The sequence below is a fragment of the Falco biarmicus genome, chromosome 7 (assembly GCF_023638135.1).
Source record: "Falco biarmicus isolate bFalBia1 chromosome 7, bFalBia1.pri, whole genome shotgun sequence".
Taxonomy (NCBI): domain Eukaryota; kingdom Metazoa; phylum Chordata; class Aves; order Falconiformes; family Falconidae; genus Falco; species Falco biarmicus.
The window spans coordinates 21425931-21448868 of record NC_079294.1 but is presented as its reverse complement, the minus strand read 5'-3'; the positions used below and the strand labels follow the sequence as shown (position 1 = coordinate 21448868).

The following is a 22938-nucleotide window of genomic DNA, read 5'->3' as shown; positions in this document are numbered from 1 at the left end:
TTCCCTCAGCCCCGCCACGAGGCTTCCCTAGCACTGACCGCAGCGGTGACCCTGCCGTCTGGCCCAACGGCCATCGCGGCTGGTGTAGACCTGCTTATCCCTGCACCAGAGCTCTGCTTTCTAAAGTTGATTTGTTGGGATTTTTTAATTATTTTTTTTTTTTTTTTTTTTTTTTTTTTGCGAAACAGTTGTCCTTTTGATCTTGAATACCAACAGCCTTTTCTTTATTCCCTCCGAAAATAATTTCTTGGGTTAGAGGAGCACATCTCTGCCTTTAACTCCCAGCCGGCGCCCGGCCGCCAGAGGGCGTCCCCGAGCTGGGGAGCGCAGGGAGCCGCCGGCCCGCACGGGCCCCCCGCCCCCCCCTACCCGCACGGCATCCCCAAACCCGACAAACAGATCCCCGGTGTAAGATGACGAAAATGGCCTTGTATAAACACAGGACAGGGGAAGAAACAAAGAAAGAAACAGTTAATCACCCTGGATCTCTCGTAATCGTCTCTGCCTACTGCAGGGAGAAACAACATTAATCCTCGGTTGTCAACTCACAGGAACCAGGGAGCAGCACAACTGATAAACCAAACAAAGCAGCAGCTCGCTTTGTTCCCTATTGCACCAGCAAGCAAGAAACCCTGATCCCAGGGCCTCAGAGATACCCCCGCACCCAGACCCCTCTCGTGCTCCATTCAGTTGTATTTTCACCACTTTGCTCTCAAATTCCTAACTTTGCTGCCAACATGTAGCAAAGAAGGAAGCCGACCTTCCTGCGTGCGGCTGGCACAGCAGGGCCTCCTCTTGATTGCCCAGGGCGCGGTGGCTCTGGTTTATCTCAGACTCATTAGCCACAGGGCAGAATGATTGTGCAGCAAGGTATCGCCCTTGGCGTTGTGCTTCCAGGGTGACAGTCAGTATCTCCCATTCACCATTTCAACCACTGCCCTCGGGCACAGCCTGCGCTGGAATAATGAGGCTGTCCCTCGGGGTGATGGCTGGATCACCCCATGCGGAAGGACCAGGAGCTCACAGTTACAGCAGAGGTCTGGAAGACACACCGAAGGTGTCACCAAAAGTGTTTGTTTCCCTGCCTGCGACACAGCCTCTGCTATGAAGGTTACTTCAGTTTTCTGAGCTTTGTTTGTTCCCCTCCCCATCAACAGGGACCGCGTGGGCCTTCCCACCCACCGAGATGCCACGGAGATAAATTCCCAGTTATTTGTAAGGCTGTTGCAAAAGCACCAGAGAAGCACAAATGAAATACTGAACGGTTTCGTAACAAATCAACTATTTTAAAGCTTCCCAGAGGAAGCAATTATTTGGAGCCAGGTTACGTTTATGAGGAGAGGACAGTCTGTAGGATGGTAACAACTTTGCAGAGCTGAACCTAGGACCACAAATCTCCGGGAAACAGCTGTTACAAGGACATTTCTGCCATCCTGCGCAGGCAGCTCATGAAGGTGGAGGAAAGTAATTTTTGCAAGGCTGCTGTCCCGTCCCCACCCCCAGGGACCCCCACACTGCCCTGCAGCACCCAGGGGAGGGAGCATGAGGTGGGAAACCCAGCGCTGTCGCCCCTTGGGTGCTTCAGCCTCTGACTTCCATCAGGCTTGTCCAAGAGGGCTTCACTGCCCGAGTTTTCCTCCCAAGGAAAACTCTGCTACTCCCAAACCTGGCCCCTGGTTGCCTCAATGCAAAGAGACTGTAAGCTTGGGTTGAAGGATGAACATTATATACTTTCTAAATGCGGGTAGCACGTTACCCCTTCTTAAAGGGAGGGCCTGCCTGATAGGCACAGCCAGGGCAGAAGCAAATCCAGCTGTGTGCCAGCTGCAGCCAGCAGCTCTCTGCCCAGCCCAGCCCCAGCCTTGCAAACAGCATCTCCAGCTGCTGTTGACCTGTAAGGAGGACGTGCACCACCACTGCCAGCTCCCCAGCCCATCTTTCTCCCATTCCCAGCCTTTGATGAACTGCAGGGAGGTGGCAGCCCCAGGCACAGGGGTGGGAACAAGTCTAACTACACACACACTTCTCCAAGGGAGGGACACTTACCTGCTGCCGAGGCCTCCTTGGTGCTCTCAGGTATCCAGAGCCACTGCAGCCCCTCTACGGCTCCCTCCTTCCCCAGGAGCATCAGCCCTGCGCCCAGCAGCACCTGACTGCCCCTGCTGCAGGCTGCCCCAGGGCTGCTGGGCACTGTGGTTTGGCACATGTGGGGACAGGGACGGCAAGCCTACCCCTTGAAGTGGTTCCCCAGTCTCACCTGCGATCCACAGGCCCGGAATGCAAACCCCAGCTCGCCAGGCAGAGCTGCTCAACACAGCATGGTCTCAGACACCACCCCACAGAGCAGCTACGAGGAGATCCGAGCGGCATGCCTGGAGAAGCAGACAAGGAAACAAGGGTGTCTGTGCCCTGAACACCCCTGTGCTGGCACCAGCCTCTGCCCTCTTACCCCCAAATCTGTTTGTTGGTTTTTTTCATGGATGTAACAAGAAAAGCCTGAGCTGTGTCCCGCAGACGCACCACGAGCTCGGTGCGGGCCAGATGGCAGAGAGCTGCCAGAGGACAACCGCCTTACGCCGAGGTACCCTTCCCTCAGGGCTCCTTAGCTCTGCTGCGTCACAGCCCAGCTATCACTGAAGGTTAAGGTGAGGAGTTCGCTATAAACATCATTCTCCTCTGCAAAAGGGAACAGGAAGAACCAGAAAGGCCATTGTGTGTGCTTGTCCACCCCTTCCCACACACCCCGGGATGCCAGCGTGGTGCCAAGAGAGACCATTGCTGTTCTGCCAAATGCTGCAGCCGATGGGGAAGGGGGCTGGCAGCGTGCTCCAGCCAGACCCCGCTCCCTTCCCCGTGACAGCGCTCGCCAGGGGCCCTCTGCACGGCCCGGGCAGGCGAGGAGCAGCATGCAAACACCTGCTTTGCAGAGCAGGGGCCTTGCTGACACACGGCCTGCCGGCATTCTGCTTTCAGGAGCGGGGAATCTGCGCTTCACGGCACCCTTAAAGACAGAGCAGAGCCTGGGGTAGGTTAGCGCAGGGGAGGTTTCCAGCAGGGGCAAAGCTACGGTACCTCACAGATTGATTTGTTAACACAACCCCACCGGCAAAGCTTCCCAACAGCGGCGCTGGGGCACGCAGCGGGCAGGGGTGGCAGGGAAAGGCTCCAGATGCACTTGGTGCTGTTAAAGAGTTAAAGCACGTGGTTGTAATGGGGCTGGTGTGTCCATGGCTTTGTGTTCCTGGAAAATCCACACATACAGAACATCCTGTCTGGGAGCCGGGCAGTAGAGCGTGCCAGTTGGCAGGACGCCTGGCAAGGACCGGAGCCCATCTAGCCCCTTCCCTGAGCAAGCTTCTCGAAGTGGCTGTGTGGCAGGGTCAACATCTTTGTGGTGAGGCTGCTTTTCTGGAAGCAGAGGTGTTCCTAGGTGCCCCTGGCCTTTCCGCCCTGCAGCCGAGGGCTCATTTGTTAGTTGTTGTTAAGGAGGATTTCCCAGACCACCCACCTCAGGCTGGCTTCTCTCGAGCTTGGCTCTCACCGTCATTTCTCATTGCAGGCACAAACTGGAGGTGACAAATGATTTCCAATGTGTCTAATGGATAAGAGTTGCAGAACAACATGAAGGGCACATTCCTGGCTGCTAGAACTGCTGTAGCAGAAGACCACAGCCCAATAAAAACCAGTAATAATTTAAAAGCAATTCCTGGAGGCCACTGACTCCCACATGCCAACTGCCCGCTACAGGAGGGCGGGCACAGGCCACAGAGCTCCAGTTTCACACTGTAAGATCAGCTTGCTGAGTGGGAATAATTTAAGGAACAAATGGAAATGGGAAGAAGGTAGATGTCACCCCTTCTCTTTAATCCGCCTGTTCCTCCAGAGGATAAAGTCATATATGTGATTATACAAAATATATATATAACATCTTTAAGGACTTTGCTTTGAACAAGCTGGCCAAAAGGATCTCTTCTCTCCTTCCTTTTCCTATTAAACTACTGACAGATATCCTTAAAAAGAAAGGAATCCTCAACAGCACACTTGCCTCAAAGGGCAATGTTACCTTAGGTCTTCAAAGCAAAGCAAACGGCAATCGAAAAGTGCTGCACGTCTGTTCCTCTGCAGTTTCTGCCTGTGCCACCTCCTGGCGCAGCGCGACTCCCCGGACGAGGGAGGTGCAGAGCCTGCACCCAGCCTCACCTCTGCGCTCAGACCTGCACTGCCTACCCCCGGGTACTTGAAAGACCTCTCCAGTGTCTCCCATGCTGTCCTGCTACCCACTTTGGATTAGTATTTCACTAACAAATGCTATCTCCCCTCTAAAAATAACATCCTCTTCCTATATATACACTGTTCTCTTTATCTAGTTTCCAAGATTAATTAGTCATTTATTATACTCACCCCTTCTTTCTCTCTGAAATCCTCTCATGCTGTGCATCATCTTTTTCAACGTTTCTCCCCTTTCCCACTGTTAACAACTTGGCCAGTCTCCCCTGACTTACTGTTCCCAGGGGCCCCACCAACGGATGGAGGCACCGCAGCAGCTACCAGCTCTCGGTGCCGTAGTTGTCGATGCAGGTTCCAAGCACCGCAAGCAGGGGACTAAGAAAACCACGCAGCAGCTACTACAAACACTCCCCAAAATGCATCCTCTCTCCTTACATCAAATCCAGACCCAACCTTATTCCCTCCTGGAGGCCCCCGCCATGGCTTTCACCCAGCTCATGTTTCCTGACACATTCACCCCCTCTTGCTTTTATTGCTGGTCTTTTCCTTCCACACAGACGCAGTGAGTACGCTTCCTACCACTGCCACGGGAGCACCAAGTAACTACGGCGTCCTCCTCCCAGCCCATACCCTTCCTCTCCGTCGCTGACTGATCATCGCTGCTGGCTCCCAAGTAACTCGGACCACGCAGACTGTGACTTCTCTGGGAGAGCAGAGGAAGGGGCAGAGCACTTGTGGGGGTCTTTCCACACGAGTAAATTGCCACGCACGCACATGGTGCTACCAAAAGTAAAGGCAAATACCTTGCCCAGCCTCATGCAGCAAGTCTGCACACTAGATCAGACTTCTCCGGCAGGCTGGAGAGCATCTGCTACAGACAACTACCAGAAATGTCAGCCAAGACAGGACAACAGGTCCAGGTGGCACTCGAGTGATCACAGCCCTTCCAGAACAGCCCTTGAACCAACCTGGCCCAACTGCTCACGGAGTCACGTGCAGGCACACCAAGGGTGGCCTTTGCTTCAGAGTGGAGGGTGTTTTTTGAAACAGATGATCCTTCTAAGGCCGTACCACATCTGTACTTCCTTCCCCAAGCCACTGCAGCATCCCTAGCTTTAGCTTCATCCTGATCTTCACGTGGAAGTCGCTGCATTACTGCAACATATTCAGTAACGAACTGCTAGATTTCCAGTCCACAAGGTCCAAGCAGTTACGAAAAATACACAAGAGGTTATAGTTTCACTTCAAAAGAATTTTTTTTTTTAATTTAGAAATGCAGTTATATACATAGAACAATTAAATTAAACTTTGTACAAATATTAAAATACTATCTTCACACCCACTGCAATGTACAGGATACCAGAAAATATATATAAAATAAAGCAAAATAAAACTGAGTGACATCCTGCACAGCATCAATTATGGTTTTGTCTTTAAATCCCACATATATATGGAGTACCATTCTGCAAATAATTCCATAGTGGTGCAATTCAGATAAAAAGAACACACATACAGGAAAGAAGATTAATGTACAAAGGCAATCAAGCTCCCCTTGCATTTGCATCAGCAACTACCAGCAGCCTCTACCCACCGCATCATAGGACATCTGCTTCACAGACAGCTTCACTTTCTTTTCGAAGGAAGCAAATTTGAGAATCTGTACTATAACATTTTCCAGCACCACTCAGTTGCCTCTGTCCTTGCTCACTCGAGGACAGAAGCAAAAGCACAGCATATGGAAAGCATATGCTGAGCATCAGTAGAACCCATTCTGCTGGGTACGTATACCCACCTGTACGTCATCTGCAGAGGGTCGAGTTTGGAAGCAGTGCTGAATGCAGGGTCCTGAAGAGAAGCATGGGAAGTGGTGTGCTCTGCCCTGACGTGGAAGGGCAGGAGGAGAGGATGAAGGATTGGAAAAAGGCTTATTTCTTGTATAAAAATATGCCTTAGAACGAAGCCTGTTCTAGGAAACATCTGCACTTTTGAAGCATATCATAGAGAATAAATGCTTTCTAATGAAGTTCTTCTGCAAACAAATGTTTGCACAAAAACCAAGTTCAATCTGCAGTTTCCTGGTAAGGACTGAAGGGTGAGGATGGGGTGAGGATGTGCAAAATGGATGGGATTTATTGCATTTATATACAGAAAACAAAGTGAAATTGGTTTAATTAGTTATGTGGATAGAGTAATAAGGCATTTTTTTTCTCTTTTTAAACAACTGCTATCAGAACAGTAAAACCAGGTTTTGCAAATATGTTCCAAAAAGGTCAGCAAGGAAATCTGTCTCCAACCAGTTGTACGCTGATTTCTTTTTTTTATATAGCGAGCCTGCTGGTGTCAGCTAAATCATCTAAACAAAGCACAAGCTTCCTTACAACCCAGTCATGAATGCATTAGCTCATTAGCCTGCAGCATACCTCTGTTTTCAGTCACTTCTCTTCTTTACCCCCCTTCCCTGTGTTCCCTTTTCTGTGCTGCAAATGACTTAACCATCCCAGATTACTTCCAGTGGCTGAGCCTGTTACTCTCTTAGCCCCACTCCTCAGCACTGACCCATCATCCACCTCCAGGAGCATCTTAGGATGTTTCCTCCCAAAACACGTGGAACAGATTTCTTCCTAACATGCCTGACTTCTCCATCTGCTGAAAGGCCACATAAAGGCTCCAGATGCGTTAAATGATTCACCACACCAGAGCTGAAAGAGGCCAAGGAGAAACCTCAGGGGAGATGTCCAAGAAGGTGAACAAGCAGCATGCTTGCTGAGTAAGCACTCTTCTACACAGCAAGTACCTTGGTGGTTAAGAAGAAGGATAAAAATCCATTAAGCTTTTCTCTTTCCCAAACTCAAACTCGGCAACTCCACAGGCTCTCATGCTGCAGCACATGTCTCCTCCCAACTTAATTTTTTACTTCTGCAGTTAATGATGGGGAGATACAAGCTATTTAAATCCAAAACACACAGAACCATCTCTCACCAATGCTGCCGACCCCCTTCAAGGTGGCAGGGGGCTCCGACACAATCCCAGCTGGCTCCTGGTTTGAGCTGAGCTGAGCTTCACGATGCAGACCCTGACAGGAGACTGTCCTGCTTCCCTGTGGGTTAACTGTCACCTTCACTTTCTGGTTCTCTCAGGCTGGTCCAGTTCTGCAATGCCGGGGCTGTAAACACTGCAGTACGTTGCATTTTATTTCTTTTTCTAAAAAATCCATGCAACTGAAAGGGAGCAAGTAGGTTTTTCTATTGCACATAATATTCTGAATTTCTGAAATGCCCTTTTTTTAACCTATCAGACTCCAAAAATAACAGAAACCTTTAAAATAAATGCTATTTTTATTTTTCCAATGTGATTAAACCATTTTAATGTTCTTGAATGTCACAGGATCCAGCATGTATGACAGAGCATGAGATGATTATGTCTGGAACTTCAAATAAGAAAAAAATGCCTCCCTTCAAATTCTTTTGCCAGACACAGGTGGGGGAAAAAAAGTTAAGGAGGCTGTGGCTCCATCAGAAAAAAAACACCAAAAGAAAAAAAAAAAAAGTAATTTACTGTGTTACACCTTGCAAGGCTGAGCCCCTGTGCTCCCCATCCACCACACTGAGATGCAGGCTGCATCCACCTATGGCAACAGTCAAAGAGGACACATTCTTTGCTCAGAGGTAATGAACGCTCCTGAGATAGAGCGGAGCTCAGGGCTGAGGGATCTTTAAGCCTCAGCCCTTGCTCCCAGAAGTAAAGACGGGACTGTGCAATTTAGTTTTTCCTAAATATCTGTCCAAAATACTTCCAGATCCTTCAGCCTCAGCAGAATTACAACATGAATGAGCAAAAATCACTTGATAATGAGGCCTTGCTTCCCCTCCCCCATAAAAAAAAAAACAAACCCTGTCAAGCAGACATCTCTCAGGTTCCTCCCCAGCCATTCTACCTCATTTTATATGAAAATAAACTCTAAAGCTGAGGACACTGGCAAGGGGAATGTGATGCCCCCAAACTGTTTTCCATGTTCTGGTTTGCACAGGTCCTTGAGGCCTGTTCCTACAAGCACCGCTGCAGGAGACGGGCTCTTCTGCGAGTGCTGGAAGCATCAGCTGGGGCTACCAGCCAGCACAGCAGAGACTGGCCTGGGAGCTGCTGGTTTCCCTCAGTAAACCAACAGAAGCTGCCTGTTTATTCCTGACCACAAGATCCATGCTTGCATGTTTCCCTCCACCTCTGCATTTCCCCTCCTCCTTAGTAAAGCCATTTCCCGCAATTTTGTAAATGAAACAAAATTAAAGCACTCCCTCTTCTGTGCAGCTTGCTTCCTTCTCTTCCCAACCGAAATTGAATTTTCTCTCACAAACTGGCAGCTGCTTACTTTACAACAGCAGAAAGAGGAGGCAGGGCCACACAGTACATGCTTTCTGCTGGCAAAGCAGGCACTTGTCCAGGGCAAGGTCAGGCCTTTGGATCAGCTTCCAGCTTTGTTGCGGGATTCTCCCACCAACCTGGTGCTAACACTGAGTTAAAGCACTGTCCCTTGCAGGAAGACAACATGTACCCAACTTCTGCACCTTGGTTGCTGAGGGTCAGTCTGAATAGATGGGACCTTAAATGCACAAAGAGCGAGCAACTCCTCCTGCTCCAAGTGGTTAGGTAGCGAGGAAGAAGTCACATATTCTTCCCTCCACGCTCCCTTACCACTACACTCGCTCGATCCCTCCATCTGACCTGATAACCCAGTGAACGAGACAATTCACTCAAGCTTAGATTGTTTCCAAGGTAGGAGTTAAAAACTAAATACAAATGTTCCCATGCTTATTTTCTACAATCCCAATAGCCTATGTGTAAACAACATTTGCCCTCTACAGCACTTGAAGCTGGGACACCGCAGCCCACTGTAAAATGATGTGGGGTTTTCACCATCCAAGCCAAACTAAAAATACCCAAGCCACCCAAATGGGATTTATCAAATCCTTGCGTTAATGCAAGGTAACATGAGCAACAGGGAAGGAAGTTTAAAATACTGTATCTTTAAATTAATAACATCCCTCTAGAACAAGGATAGGGAAAATAGGATTCTTCCATCCACAGGCACGTGCTGCCCCAGGTGTTCGGGGATTAAACAGATAATCAGGAACACGAGCAGTTGGGACATGGCTGGATACTATGGCTAATCCCCATTTCCAGGAACTGGAGCTAAGCCACAGGAATTTTATACGTAATGGTGTTGTGTCACTTTTATCAAGTGCAATGATGGTATGTTTGTTCCTGGAGCAACAAGGATGAGGATGGTGAGGATCATAAACCAAAAGCAAAGCAGCAAAGACAGCATCCTTATTTACCTGTACATTACCACGTGATGTGTAAGGCCATGACATTTTGCTCCTTCAACTCAAATAAAAATTTAGCAGCTTCTCACAGGGCAAACACTTCCCTTGTTACTTCAAGACAGTTACGACAAGGTACATTGCATCTAAGAAGCCAACTCTTCTTGCTGAAACCAATCCCATGGAACAGTGTCCAGACCTCCCCAATGAAGAAACGTTACAGCCACCACAACGCTTTTGTGATCGGATCACCTACCCCAGACAAATGTGGCTTTCTGCAAAAACGGAGTCCTGTTAACAGCAACCAGGATATTCTGGTCTGTTGTTAATAACCGGGGGGGCAGAGGTATACATATTTTTTTTAATTTTATTTTCACTGCTACCAGAACTTGAAACAATCTTCAAAACTTAGGCTCAAGAATAAGCTATTGTGTTCTCTGGCACTGTTGTCAACGTAGTCAACCTTCTCTCACAGCAAGAGGCAACTGTGCTGTATTTAGTAGAGACTTCATAAACGCTGCTTACCCCAGCCACAAGGAAGAAGCCCTTCTCTGTGAGCCCACTGAAGCCCATTAGGACAAACCAGCAGACTCTTGCTGTATGGAGCTAGGAAGACACACGAGCCTTCAAGATGGTAGTTACCCAGGACACAAGTACCAAGGTACCTAGTGTGGCTGCAAAAGTAATTCAGGATTGCACCAATGGCACTAGGCATTCACTACCTACAGGCATTTTTTCTCTTGACTTTTTCAAACATGTGAACCACCTCCAGATTACATCTCAGAAGGGTTACCTCTGCCTGAAGATCTGACTAAAGGAACCTAAGCTTTAGCACAGAACCACCTTAACCAAAAAAGTTTGGAGGCACACAGCTTATCCAAAGAGCAGGGCCACAGATTTGGTTCCAGTCCCGACGCCCTCAATGAACGGTGCTAACTCATAGTTAACACAGGGCTGGTTACCTGAAAGCCACATCCCTCGTGCTTTCTGGACCGTGCTAACCACTGGCCATTCTCTAAGACCCTTCTACAATCTAACACCAGGAGCTGCTGTGGCACCACGCCAAAGCTGAAAGGGTTGTGTTACTGGCACTACAGTCCCAGTCCCAGCTTCTAGAAACACAGCGTAATCAAGTGGGCTGCACAGATAAAGAAGGAAGGAGACTAAAGTGTTTTTCAGGAACGGACCTCCGCAGAGATGTTTTTTGAGAGGGGGGCAGAGAGCATTCCTACACATTGGACTCGTCAGCCTTCAGCGCTCTAGCAATTCTCAATGAACTGCTCCTGCACAGCTAAGTTGTCACACAGCCCATCTCATTTCAGGCGCTTCTAGACATCACAAGCTGCTCCTTAACTGGGATCCCTCACAAGCCCAGCTTCAGCCCCAGCGAGGCATTTTGTCCTGCCCTATCACAAAAAGGATGCAGGAAGAAGAGCCTATATAACATATATACGCATATATAAATTGTGTCTGCACCCAGTGAGCAAGCGGTTTCAGCCCCTGCTCTCCAGGCAGCTGAAGGGCTGGAGAGGCTGATAAGCTGCAACAAGCGGCGTGAGGAGGAGAAAGGCACAAGAAAAGAGCAGCTCTTCAGAGACTGCTGTCAAACATCTGGCTGGGGAAGAGGAGAGGAGAGCTCAAATCCACTCTGTTCCTTGAGCCCCTGATGCTGATGGAATGGGGAAGCCAGCGCTGCACCAACTCCACTGGTGCATCCAGGAGGCAACCTGGCGACATCCTTTGGATCTTCAGCTGAGGGCATCTCTGCTTGGAGGTATCCAGGGCACAGCTTGCGAGGACGGGGAAGGCTGCACAGAGTGCTTCTGTCCCGAAGGCAGGGGGAAGGGAGGAGGAAGAAATCCAAGAGGGAGAAGGCTAGACAAACACAGCAAGCCTCATGCTTCCTTCAATAAGGGAATATCTGAATGGTGGGGAGAGGAAAAAAAAAAAAAGTAGTCAAAACTTCTGCAGTTCAATGCACACCAGAAAAACTACTGTTTAAAGCAAGGCAGGTTCCCACTTCCATAACATAATAATGCAGTGGTCTTCCTGTCACACCACCACAGCAGAAGGGACCTCTGGAGGACTCTACTCCAACCTGCTCCTATGAGCAGGACTACTACTAGCTCCAGCCTTGAAATCTCCCAAGGACAGAGACTCCCATCACCTCTCTTGGGTGCCTGCCTGGTCCTGCACTACCCTCCTAGTGCAAAATATTTTTCTAACAGCAAATGTGAATCTGTCAAGTTACAGCTTGTAGCCATTGCCCCATGTCGTACCACCTGGCTGAGAAGAGTTTGGCTCCACAGCCTTTTCAACTCCCTGTAAGGTAACTGTAGTCAGTTGTTGGCTTGGCCCTTAGCTGCTCCTTCACCAGATTATAAAGCAGCCCAGCTCCTTCAGTCAGACCCCACAAGCCCCTGGCTGTCTTGGCAGCCCTCCAACAGAGCCTGTCTAGTTTCTCCACATCTCTCGAACTGGGAGAACCCACAAGAAGATACAGTATTCCCAGTAAAGCCTCATCAATGTTCTTTAGGGGAAGGTAATGACTTCCTTTAAGAATGACAGTTTCCCTCTTTCCCATGATCTCATCAATCTTTTAGTTCCTTAAAATACCCAAGATGTTTCTTATTGTGACAGGGATGGTTGGAAATACAAGAATCACACTTGCCCTTACCTACCTTGAAGAAATTCAATCTCCTTCAGTAGCTGCACCTTCCTCATCTTTGAGCCATAAGCACAAGCTTTGTGGCCTCCTGCTGCAAGGGGCAATATCTGCTACTGTATAACAAGCCCTAGAGGCGAGACGTGTTTCCAGGCGGTGATAAAAATGACACAGTGTAGAGGCAACATCCTCCAGCTTCTACACTGCAGACATTTTTTTGTTAAGCTTCACTTCTGGATTTCTGCTGTTTATGCACTTGAGGTTTAATGCTCATCTAAGGACGCGTTGCCATTTCTAACCTTAAGCAGAAATCCCTTTTAACTGTTCTTACTGCCAGGGTTCCGGGTAGCATTACTATGGCTGCAGGCCTTGACACTACGGAAAGAAGTTCTGCCCTCAGCTATCTACAAGCCAGCGATGCTTCCTGCCTGAGGCACAGCAGTTTCTGAAGAAGTAACCTTAAGCTGCAGCTTCACAGCAGCTCTGGCATTGTAAAGCCACTCCCTCAGGGCAGAACAGAAGCGCAGAAGGCAAGATGCACTGACTGTTTAACAGACTTGTCCCTCTGTCCTGTACAGTAAGTTCAAGCACATCCCTTTTAAGTCTTCTCGCATGCCAAGGCTGCGGCACTGTACGCACTGTGGCAGTAAGCCGCTTACTAAAACAGTCTAAAAATGAAGCCACCCAAACATCACAAAGGGTTTGTATTCCAAACATAGCCTCCCACTCTAACCAGCTCATTTTCCATAAACACAGCTATTTTACCACATTTACACTACGATGCTGGAGGCTGGCATTTCTCTGCAAATCCTTTGCTAAACACAAGAGCGAGTAGCAGAACCCCAACAGTCTTTCCAGACTGCCCTAGGCTTCCAGTCTGAGCACGCCGCATACTTCAGAAGGTATTAAATACTGCTTGCATATCTAAGTTCTGAAACATCCCATGCAGAGTGGGATGCCTCTCTTCACAAGTTCCTCTAGTGCAGGGGTCCTCAAACTATGGCCCACGGGCCAGATACGGCCCCCCAGGGTCCTCAATCCGGCCCCCGGTATTTACAGAACCCCCCGCCGGGGGTTGGGGGGGAACCAAGCAGCCGCAGATGGCTGCCTGCCCCCTGCTTAAAAAGTTTGAGGACCCCTGCTCTAGTGCCCGACATCACCTAGGATGAAAATGGCAAGGAATGCCCTTGGGTAACTGCAGAACCTGCTCTTGTAAGGGTTTCGGTTCAGCGCTCCTTGCCCAAGTCACGTACCATCTGTGTATTCCTCGGAGGAAGTGAGTGATAAAAGGCTCTGTATGTCACTGCTTTCTGAATCCTGGACCTCTTTGTGTACAGGTCTACTGCTAGCCATGCCAGCTACCCAGGAGGAGGTGGCAGCCTGATGCACAAGAACAGTTTCAGAGCGTTGAGAGCCACTGGCTTCACACAGTCCAGAATGTCCAGGGGCCTCATCTTCTCTTGCAAGGCTATTATGAGCCCCTTGGTCCTGCTGCTGCACCTCTCTGGCTCCATTCTGCCCAGCTCCCTCCGAGAGCACAATCTGCACTCGGGAATCCGAGGGTGGAATGCAGTTCCCTGTGCTGCCATACACCGCTTCTTCATAGGATGGCAAGGCCACTTGGACACCATCCACCATGATAGAGACCTGATCTCCAGACACACCTTGGTCTCGCCTCAAAAAAAAAAAAAAGAAAAAAAGAAAGAAAGAAGTGAGGAAACAAAGTTAAGCATTTGCATTTTTTTATATTATTACTGAGAACTCCAATAACTACCCACAGCAGAATTCTAATGCTCACCACTGACTTATTTAGGGAAGAACAGACAAACATAAATGGTGGTTTAACAAGGTCAAGCAAGCATAGCCTGGCAGCCCTACTGTGAATTGCCATAAACATGAGCAGGGGCTGTAATTCACAGTGCCCAACGGATTTAGCAGCAAGAGCTGAAAAGGTTACAGTGCTTCCCACCTCACCTGCCTCCATAGCTAAATCTGACAAAGATCATGACTCGGAGCCCTCTGCTGTCAGCAGATAAAAAAGCTTTGACCACCACTGATTTCAGTTTGTTATGCTGCTATATTCTGCAACACCCAGCGCTGCCTGTTCTGCCACCTTTGCAGTTGGTAGGATAACCTCTGGCAGGGTGGGGCAGATGGCTCTTAAATTGGTACAGTGTCAATCACCCAGGCTCATCAGTCCGAGTCCTGAGATTGAATTTTTCTTTTCCAGTGGTTTGGACTTGTTCAGAAAGAGGCAGACTCCAGGACTCCACCTCTCAATCTTGCTGCTGCTTAACAGCCACATCTCTGCTCTTATTTAAGGAGTACTAGCAGCTGGTTTGGAAAAGAGTCCACAGTGACTTTGTTGACTTAGCCGGCAGCAGTGTTATGGCTGGGTCCCTCCTCTCATCCACAAACTCAGGCCACAAGGGTTCTCCTCCCACAGCAAGGAAGGATGGTGCATTTGCATGCTGACCTCGTCGACAGTACGGCCTGAATTCATGTCCATAGGATCTCATGGACTGGGGGAGATGCATATACATACCCAGACACATACTTTGTTAGCTATCCCAGGCTAGAAGAGGCAGGAGACTGATCTATAGCCAGACTAGTAGAAATTGTAACTTTTCACATTCAAAGCCAAGGAAAGGAGCAAGGAAACTGCTCATCAGATGGCAGGTTAGAAATGGGGACTGCAGCTGGGTATCGCAGACCACCATTTCAGACTACTGCTGGACCATGGGGCAGAGGTGCTACCAAGGTGATTAAAACAGGAGTAGAGAAGCAAGGAGGTAATTTGCTCCAAAATGAAAGCCTAAACCAAGTACCTTAATGGGTTTCTGCTGCAAATAAACAGGATGCCTCTGAGCCCCTCCAAACCCCAGCTATACTCACCTGCTATGATGGAATGACTTCAGCTTTGGCTGCAGCAAAACAAACAGCACAACTAAGAGCAGAATCAGGGCGACGGAGCTCGCTGTGGAGGCTACTATGGACAGCGTGGGTACTCCAATTGTTGGAGGAGAGTCCTTTTCTACAAAACCAAGAGGAAGACAAGGTGAAATGATCCACTCCCTTAAATCACTGTCATAGGGAAGAAAAAAAAAACATCCACACTGCCACCTCTCAGGAGTTACACTTGGGTGCACATGTGAGGAGCCCAAGTTTCCGAAGGTACACTAGCTCTCTCTTACAGAGGACAGTTCAGAGCTCAGGCTGACACCTCTCTATCAGCTGTAAAAGGAACCTAAAATAAAACATGCACATACAAGGGTCCTTTGGAAAAACACAAGGCAAACAGAGCAGCAGTACAAGCAGGTCATGGGAACTGATAGATGGTAGTAAGGGTCATGTTATATAGAGACTTGGCTGAAGAAAAGCAAAAAATGTCCTGATCGCACCAGCAAGGCCAATAACCGTCTAGCACAATAAGCAGGACATTTTAGGCCCAACAATAGGAAAATCTCCTAATAATGGGTTTTCTTGGTTAATGGAACAGCCTCCCAAAGGAAGGGACGGAAATCACCTGGCTGGGTATATTTAAGATGCAGCAAGCATTCAGTTTCTCCCTCACACAAACATATGCCAGGGAACAGAGAAGGAAGGCAGATGTTACTTCAGGATACTGAGTTTTCAGTGTTGGGTACATGAGCCCTATTCACACTACTCCTTCCTACCCTTCCTCAGCTGTGCCATGTGACTGTACAGGAACCAATTTGGCTTTTAAAGGTCCCTTGCAAGACAGGAATAAATTGGGAGTGCAGACAGAATGACTTGGAGCTGGTAGTGCTGAACACTGTATATCATGCCTAGACTGCTACACTAGTCATTGTCTGTATGTGTGTTGCCTCTGTCCCTAATTTATGTCTTTGGTAGCGATCTGAAAAACCTCACCTACCTGTCGGCAAATACTATCCTGCATTTCACATTCAGGACATTGCCACGTATGCAATTCCTCAATTTGTTTTTGCTACATTCAACACATTCTTCAGGAGCACAGGTATCAAACTGCAGGGGGATGCAGGACACGTGCAGGTAGCAAGGCAAGGGAAGATGAGCATGAAAACAGAAGAAAAAAAGCTGGAGAACCACTATTTTTAAACCTACAGCCTGAAATCTAGCATGATTGAAAACAAGCATGTATGCTGGAAAGCTCTTCTGCATTTCCTGTATCTTCTCTTTGGGTCAAACCTATCGGTTTAATTGTTTTGAACTTGTTCTGAAAATTTTCAGAAGTAGCTTGACCTCTCCCCAGGGAAAAAAACAACCCCTGGTACATTTTTCCCTATGGCAAATAGGGTTGAGTAAGGACTTCCACTTTTAACATTACTCAGGGCACTTTGAATACGGTGACAGGGCAGAGGGTAGACAAATAGGGGTGCTCCACTGTCAGCATCAGTACACAATGCTGTAAAACTGTTCACTACCGAGGGTACACTTCAGCACATTCATCACCTCTATCCAACAAGATGCTTGCTAACTCATACAATAAACTGCCAAAAGGCTATGGGGCTGACAGGCTCAGAGCTACACAAAACATGTGGTAACTGTTAGAGATTTCATTTACTCTACATGGAGTAGGTGCATTCTTACCCATTACCAATCATTTTATGATTTACTGCTTTTCTCCCTACAGTCTCCCACCACCTCCTCCTCCTTTTAGCCCTGTGAAAGAGACCCACTAATTAAACCTCAACTGTCTCTGACCCTGACCAGTTGTGTCAAAGCCTGTGCTGTGAAAGCAATAGCTTTTTCACCGGGTCAGACTTTTGAGGCCCCATGTTTGAAAAGGCCGCTGATCCTTCAGGATGCTAAAGAAATCAGGGATTTCTGCTCACCACAACACAATCAGCTCTGATGTAGACCAAGCACCACATGCAGGAATGCCACCCAGGGAACACTAGCTGCAACAGCACAGCTTTGCTCTCCAGCCTGGGTGCAGCAAGGGAAAAGGGGACCACTGTGGAAAGGAAGCTTATGCTGAATTTGAAAAGCCTCTTCAGGATGTAGTTGCTGGCAGGTAAACTCCCAGTTCCCTTCCTTATATATCATAGGAAGAGGCTACTGGAGTGCCTGTGACAAAGACACACTAAGTGTCTTTGGAACAGGACAGAATATTCTAGAGACCACAGGTATGCAGTGAGCTCTGTAAGAGCTTGAAGAAGGTGTCTTTCTGTTTCCTTCTGATTAAGCTTACACTTTTTGCTTCATGGATTATGAGACTTAATTCCAGAATTTACATCTTGCTGACTCAGGATGACTGAGCAGTAAGACTCTATCAACAAGTCAAACTTGAAGAGGGGAGGGAGTTCTCCCTTTATCCAGTTTGCACACTCAAAACCAGAAAAGCTGTAGACAAACTAAGAGCTGTACGATGAACATTTTCCTGCAAACCTTTTTATCTTCCTGCTTTGATGGAGGAAGATTGGCTCTACACACACACAGATGGGTACACCACTGAGGGAGGTGTACTGTCAAACCTATCAGAAGCAAAACCAGACAACGTGGAAAATGCTTCAGTTCAGGCTTCCCCCATTTCTGGGACGAGAGCTGTCAAAGTTAGAGGCTCCACATAAGTAACAAGTTGCCCCCTTTACACTCCTCTTTATAGGTTGCCTCCTTGCATTAGGGACTCTAAGCTTGCATCTGATGGGCTGTTACAGAGGTGATGTTTTTAATAAGAGCAGTGATTGTGAGCCACATTTATAAAATCACTGGAGCAATGAGAGGCAGCTGTATGGACTTCCTCTGTGTCACACAGACTCAGTGTTTAGGGTTAATCTGAAAAGCCAATGCAAGGGCAGTTTCGACTATCCCAGTGAAGTCAGGGAGCACTCACCTGGGCTGAGCCTGCAGCTGACTTCCATGGCTGGGTTCCACTCTCCATTCTTGCAGGTCAAGTACTTATAATCTCCTTTCAGCATGTAGCCTTCAACGCACAGATACTCTATGACACTGCCTGAAGTCAGAGGGTTGTTGCAGGGGCTAGGGTGGCATTTATAGCCTCCATTCTCAGGCTGTGGTGGCTGGGGACAATCTGGAAAAAAAAGAAGGCATCATAGAGGATCTCTCAAAGGAAGACATCTATTGCACAATACATACGGCACATAGGCAGACTTCCACCTACGAACACCCACTAAATTAAGAAACCACTAAAACAGAGAAGAAAGACCTGTTACACAACAGCAGAGAACACCGCTCAGTTTCACCTCTGATATGTCTTCCGTGATTGTTAAATACTGCTTGTTATCCCAGTAGTACAATCCAGTTGGCAGGCATCAAACTGGTGATATTTTTGAACAGTGACACAAGAGATTCCACATGAGAGAAGCCCAGGAAATCCTTGGTGCTATCTTTTCCCCACAGCTGTTTTGCTAGAGACTGGGGGAACCTAACAATCACGCTTTCCTATTAATCTGATATGGAAAAAGTGTAAGACCTCCTACCGAAACAAATGAAGAATGCAAACACCCACTGTACTATGGGTACAAATGTCAAGGTACAGAGCTGCCCCATAGGGCATCCTGGAAGCCTGTAACAGCATGCTGATTTTAGCTATTTACATAGATCCACCAACAGTACAGGGAATAGAGCTTTGCTGCAGTAAGACCAAATATTCTAGCTTATTTTTAAAAAGGAATTAGTTACATCACTGAGACATTTCTAAAAATGCCTGTGTTCACGTATGTGAAGTCTGGAGTGCTGAAGGCACTTTACGTTCCTCCTTGTATCTCTCCTATCCCGACTAATGGGTATAGACACAGCACATGCCAGAAATTTTCTTCTAAAATTTTAAAGAGCCATTCAAATAAAACCAACAAACCACAAATGAGGAAATTGTACTGGAAACAGGGTGTTTGTATTGCTTAAGATTTCCTCTCCTCCGGCAGGTCACCATGACCCTGCAGAACAGCCCGAACACACCCTGCTGACATCACATATCTGCCTGGCTGAAAAAGCGAGAAATCCAGATTCTTCCTTTTAAATCCACATCAGCTTCCAAAACTTCACAAAAGAAAATACACCAAAGATCCCTCTTGAGCTATTTTGGGGCATGGAAAACCAGTCAACCCACGCACCGTATTCCACCACAGCATGGTGATCCAGGCCTGCCCACCTTAAGCCTCGGAGCACGCATCCCCACATTCTGCCTCTAAGTGTCCCACTTACTGTGGGACAAACGGCCAGAAACAGCTGGCAAAGTTCAAGCAGCTGAATTCTGGGCAAGATTTAAGCAGCAATAGCAAACTTCAGAGATTCATTCCACTGTGGAAAAATTTGCTACATTGCTTCAGTGCAAGAGACCCTTGAACCTAATCACGTGTGTGAATGCTTCATAGGTAGTGCCTTGTAAATGCCAGAAAACCCTGAGATGAAGTGCTGAGCGAAGCCAAAAACCCTGTGGTATGAGTTCTGCCAGCTTTATAACTGGAATTCAATTTACTTCTTGAGAGAAAAGGTTAACAGGGGTCTAAGCAGCAGCTTTTCAAGACGACTTTGTTCTTGAGGAGGCTTACTCTTAAATAAGCTTCAGAGAAGCCACTGTCCTGTGCTTCATGACTATTAACTGTTGCCTCTTCTGTGTTTATTTTTCCTTTCTGCAATAATTTCCCATTTTGTAACCGATGTTTTAACCCTTTACCTTATGAGGTTAAAACTTACTTTCACTTTAAGCCTGTCCAGCACTTAGGCTCAGCCGGGATTAGCTGAAGCAACAGATTCATGGCACATTTCATGTTCAGGCACAGAGACAAATGCTCTGTTTCATCTGCAGCCCAGGAGAGGGGTTTCTTGTTAAACTGTGAGAATCCATTTGAGCACCAGAAATATCATCAGCAATTTAACACATACCTCTCTGGGCAATGGTTGAGAGCTGTGAAGAAAAGCTACTGTCGCCACAGCAGCTGCTGAAACTTGGGAGCAGAGAGAACAACTTCCCTGCACCTTTTTATGCCAGAGAAGGTACCTGGAACTGCTTGGGAGCCAAGCACAGCATCTTTCTGCTAGCTGATTGCAGCAAACTGAGCTCATTCCCTCTGTCCCTCCTCCTGAGCCATACCCACACACGGCCATTGTGCTAGGAGTTGTTTTGGACTAAGCAGCAGCTCACTGTTTGGCTCCCCTCCTATCATAAAGTGCCACCTACACTGATGAGGTTTCCAAGTTATGTACGAAACTCAGCCAGCCAACAAGAAATGAACACTCATCTACCTTGCAGCAGTGCTCTCAAAGGCTTGGAAATACCAGTGCATCAGTCATCTACAGAACCCTGACTTGGCCAACTCTGCACAAGAACTTCAGAAGGAGGTACACAGCTATGCAACTGCAGATTGGTTTCCTCCTCACCTCCACGGGCCACTTGGCACACAAAAGGAGAGAAGCAGCTGGTAAGCACGTTCAGTCAGTTGTCCCTGACTTGCCTTCCTCACACAGGAAAGAGATTGCAGAGTTAGTCACCTTCCCATTCCCACCACCACCTCCTTCACTCATTTGTCATCACAGCATCCAAGAGTATTACAAGTATTTTAAAATGTCATCTTCACTGTGATGGAAAAACACTGTTTATGTGCTAGGGAAATAGATAAGACAAGAAAGGATCTGGATCAGGCAGCCTGAACATCAACACCCTCCACTCTTAATCTGACTGAGCATCTCTGGGCAAACCCAGCTCCCCTGGAAGACCACCTGAACTGTCCTTTGCAAGTCAGACTCAGGGGAACAGCGCACCTCAGCACCTGTAGGTTTGGAGAGGGCTACTGGACAGTGCTGATGGCTTTAAAGATTGCTGGAGATGGCCCCAGTGAGGGTTGGATGAGTAAGATGATGGACTGATAGTAAGATAATGGTGCCTGAAAAACCAAGACAGTCAAACACCTCTGCTCTCTGCTGGACCAGCTCCCTTTCCCTGGCATCTCAGAGAGCTCACCAGCTCTGCAAACCAGGGCCCAGCCCAGCGTTAACACAGGCACCCAGAAAGCTTGGGACAGACAACGCAGCTTTCCACTGCAGCAACCTGCCCCTGAGTTTTCAGTACCCTCAGCTTTCACAGGCTCTGTAACAGGTTTATTCACTTGCCTCCATATGTGTGCTCCAAACAGGGAGCAACAGAAGAAAAGGTAGAGTCTGATTCTGCACAACTCTTTATCCCACCAAACCACAGCAAAGCTTACACCCCGAGTTTGCAGCACTGGCACACCCATGGCTATACAGAACCAGGCAGAGTGGCCCATCCACCACTTCGGACAGAATAAACCACGGACACACCAGGGGTGAGACAAGCTGGGTGCTCACTGCTGCCACAACCCATGTCCAGAGCGGCTGCTCCTGGCTACGCTTTGTAGCCAGAAGGTGCAGATGGATGGGAACAGCTGCCTGCATGAACCATTGCTGGCTCTCCAGAGCATGGCTATGTTGTGATGGTTCGATACTGGTCTGGGAGCCGCCTGACCCAGCTCTCCTTCCAGCCTCATGCCTCCCAAGCAGGCTGCTTGTGTTTAACCCTCAGCAGCGTTTGCATGCTGCTGTGTGGCCCCCGCTGGAGTGTTGCCGTTTGGACATTACTTTGGCACAGTGATGCTTCTTGCAGCACATGAACTAAACCACGGAGGAGAGTTTTCCAATATTTTAGCACCAATTAAAGCTGGGCAGACTTCAAGTGACACAGCAAAACCATGACCCCAGATTTACTCCTTCCAAGTTTCAAAGGTATGTGGGACATCGTGGATACACTGCAGCTTCCCAAAAGGTTACAAAAATTCCTTTAAAATTGTGGGACACTAAGTACTCATATTTTAACAAATTGACACCCTTCCCAATAGCATCAGTCTAGACTCACAATGGCACTGGGTTATATCAGAAATACAAAGAAACGTGCAGGAATTTAATCAACTCTCTCCCTGCAACACACGTTCTTGGAAGTATCCCAGGGTTTACAAGACATCTTAAAACAAATGCTCACACCAGGAAGGGAAGAAAGAGAACACCAAGTTACAGAAGTTATCAACTTCCTAGGGGGTTACCAACATCCTAGACTTGCAAAGCTATTCCCAGCATCTTGATTCATCAGGCTTTGAGGATGCCCACAAACAGTAGTTTTGAACATTGCAGCACTGTGTACAAAAGGAGCAGAGCTTTACTCCCAAAGGCCCCGTTTCTAAGAGGTACTGAAGTTTATGACATCTCCCAAGAGAGCTGGTTCTCCGCCAGCATACACTGCTGGAAAACAGGAAAGAGATAACTGATGAGAAGTCCAAACATTTTGAACATCACTGAAGTCCGTTCAGAGGTAAAGCAACATTCATTTCCAAACTGACAGGCAGAAAGAGTGATGCACTGGAGTTTCTGCAAATGCCATTCCAAAATACTAGGTATTTAGAATATAGATTTTTTTTATACACAAATGAAAAATTACTAAGCCAGTATGCACCTCCACCCAGTTTCCCATCAAATCACTTGTAAGCATCGTATTTTTCTGTGTCTAGGTCACATGAGAAAATACTGTCCTCCTTCAAGGAGCGTTAACTACTCTTATTTTCTCTGAATAGCTGTTACCAACTTGATGATAAGTACCACAACACTAAGGAACCTCTTTTTTGTTGCAAACACAGTGTCATCGTGTACCTTTACCAGCTCCCTTTCCCATGGCTCTGCTAGTAGTAGCAAGCTCCACTCACTTTCTCTCCTACCAAATTCACAAGACAGCTGTGAGGCGTTGGAACATGGCTTCTT

General features: G+C 47.8%; 1 protein-coding gene across 9 annotated transcripts in view; it reads right to left on the bottom strand.

Moving 5' to 3' along the window:
• Positions 1-7543: 7543 nt before the first annotated feature.
• The window catches only part of SUSD6 (sushi domain containing 6), an 86322-nt gene continuing 70927 nt past the window's right edge, over positions 7544-22938 (bottom strand). For all 9 annotated transcript variants that reach the window (XM_056345701.1, XM_056345696.1, XM_056345703.1 and 6 more), the window contains 4 exons: positions 18050-18247; positions 15106-15244; positions 13464-13885; positions 7544-11466 (listed from right to left, as the gene is read on the bottom strand). In XM_056345701.1, coding sequence (XP_056201676.1) covers positions 11441-11466; positions 13464-13885; positions 15106-15244; positions 18050-18247 — 785 coding nt within the window. In that variant the 3' untranslated portion in view covers positions 7544-11440. The remainder of the gene's footprint in view (positions 11467-13463; positions 13886-15105; positions 15245-18049; positions 18248-22938) is intronic.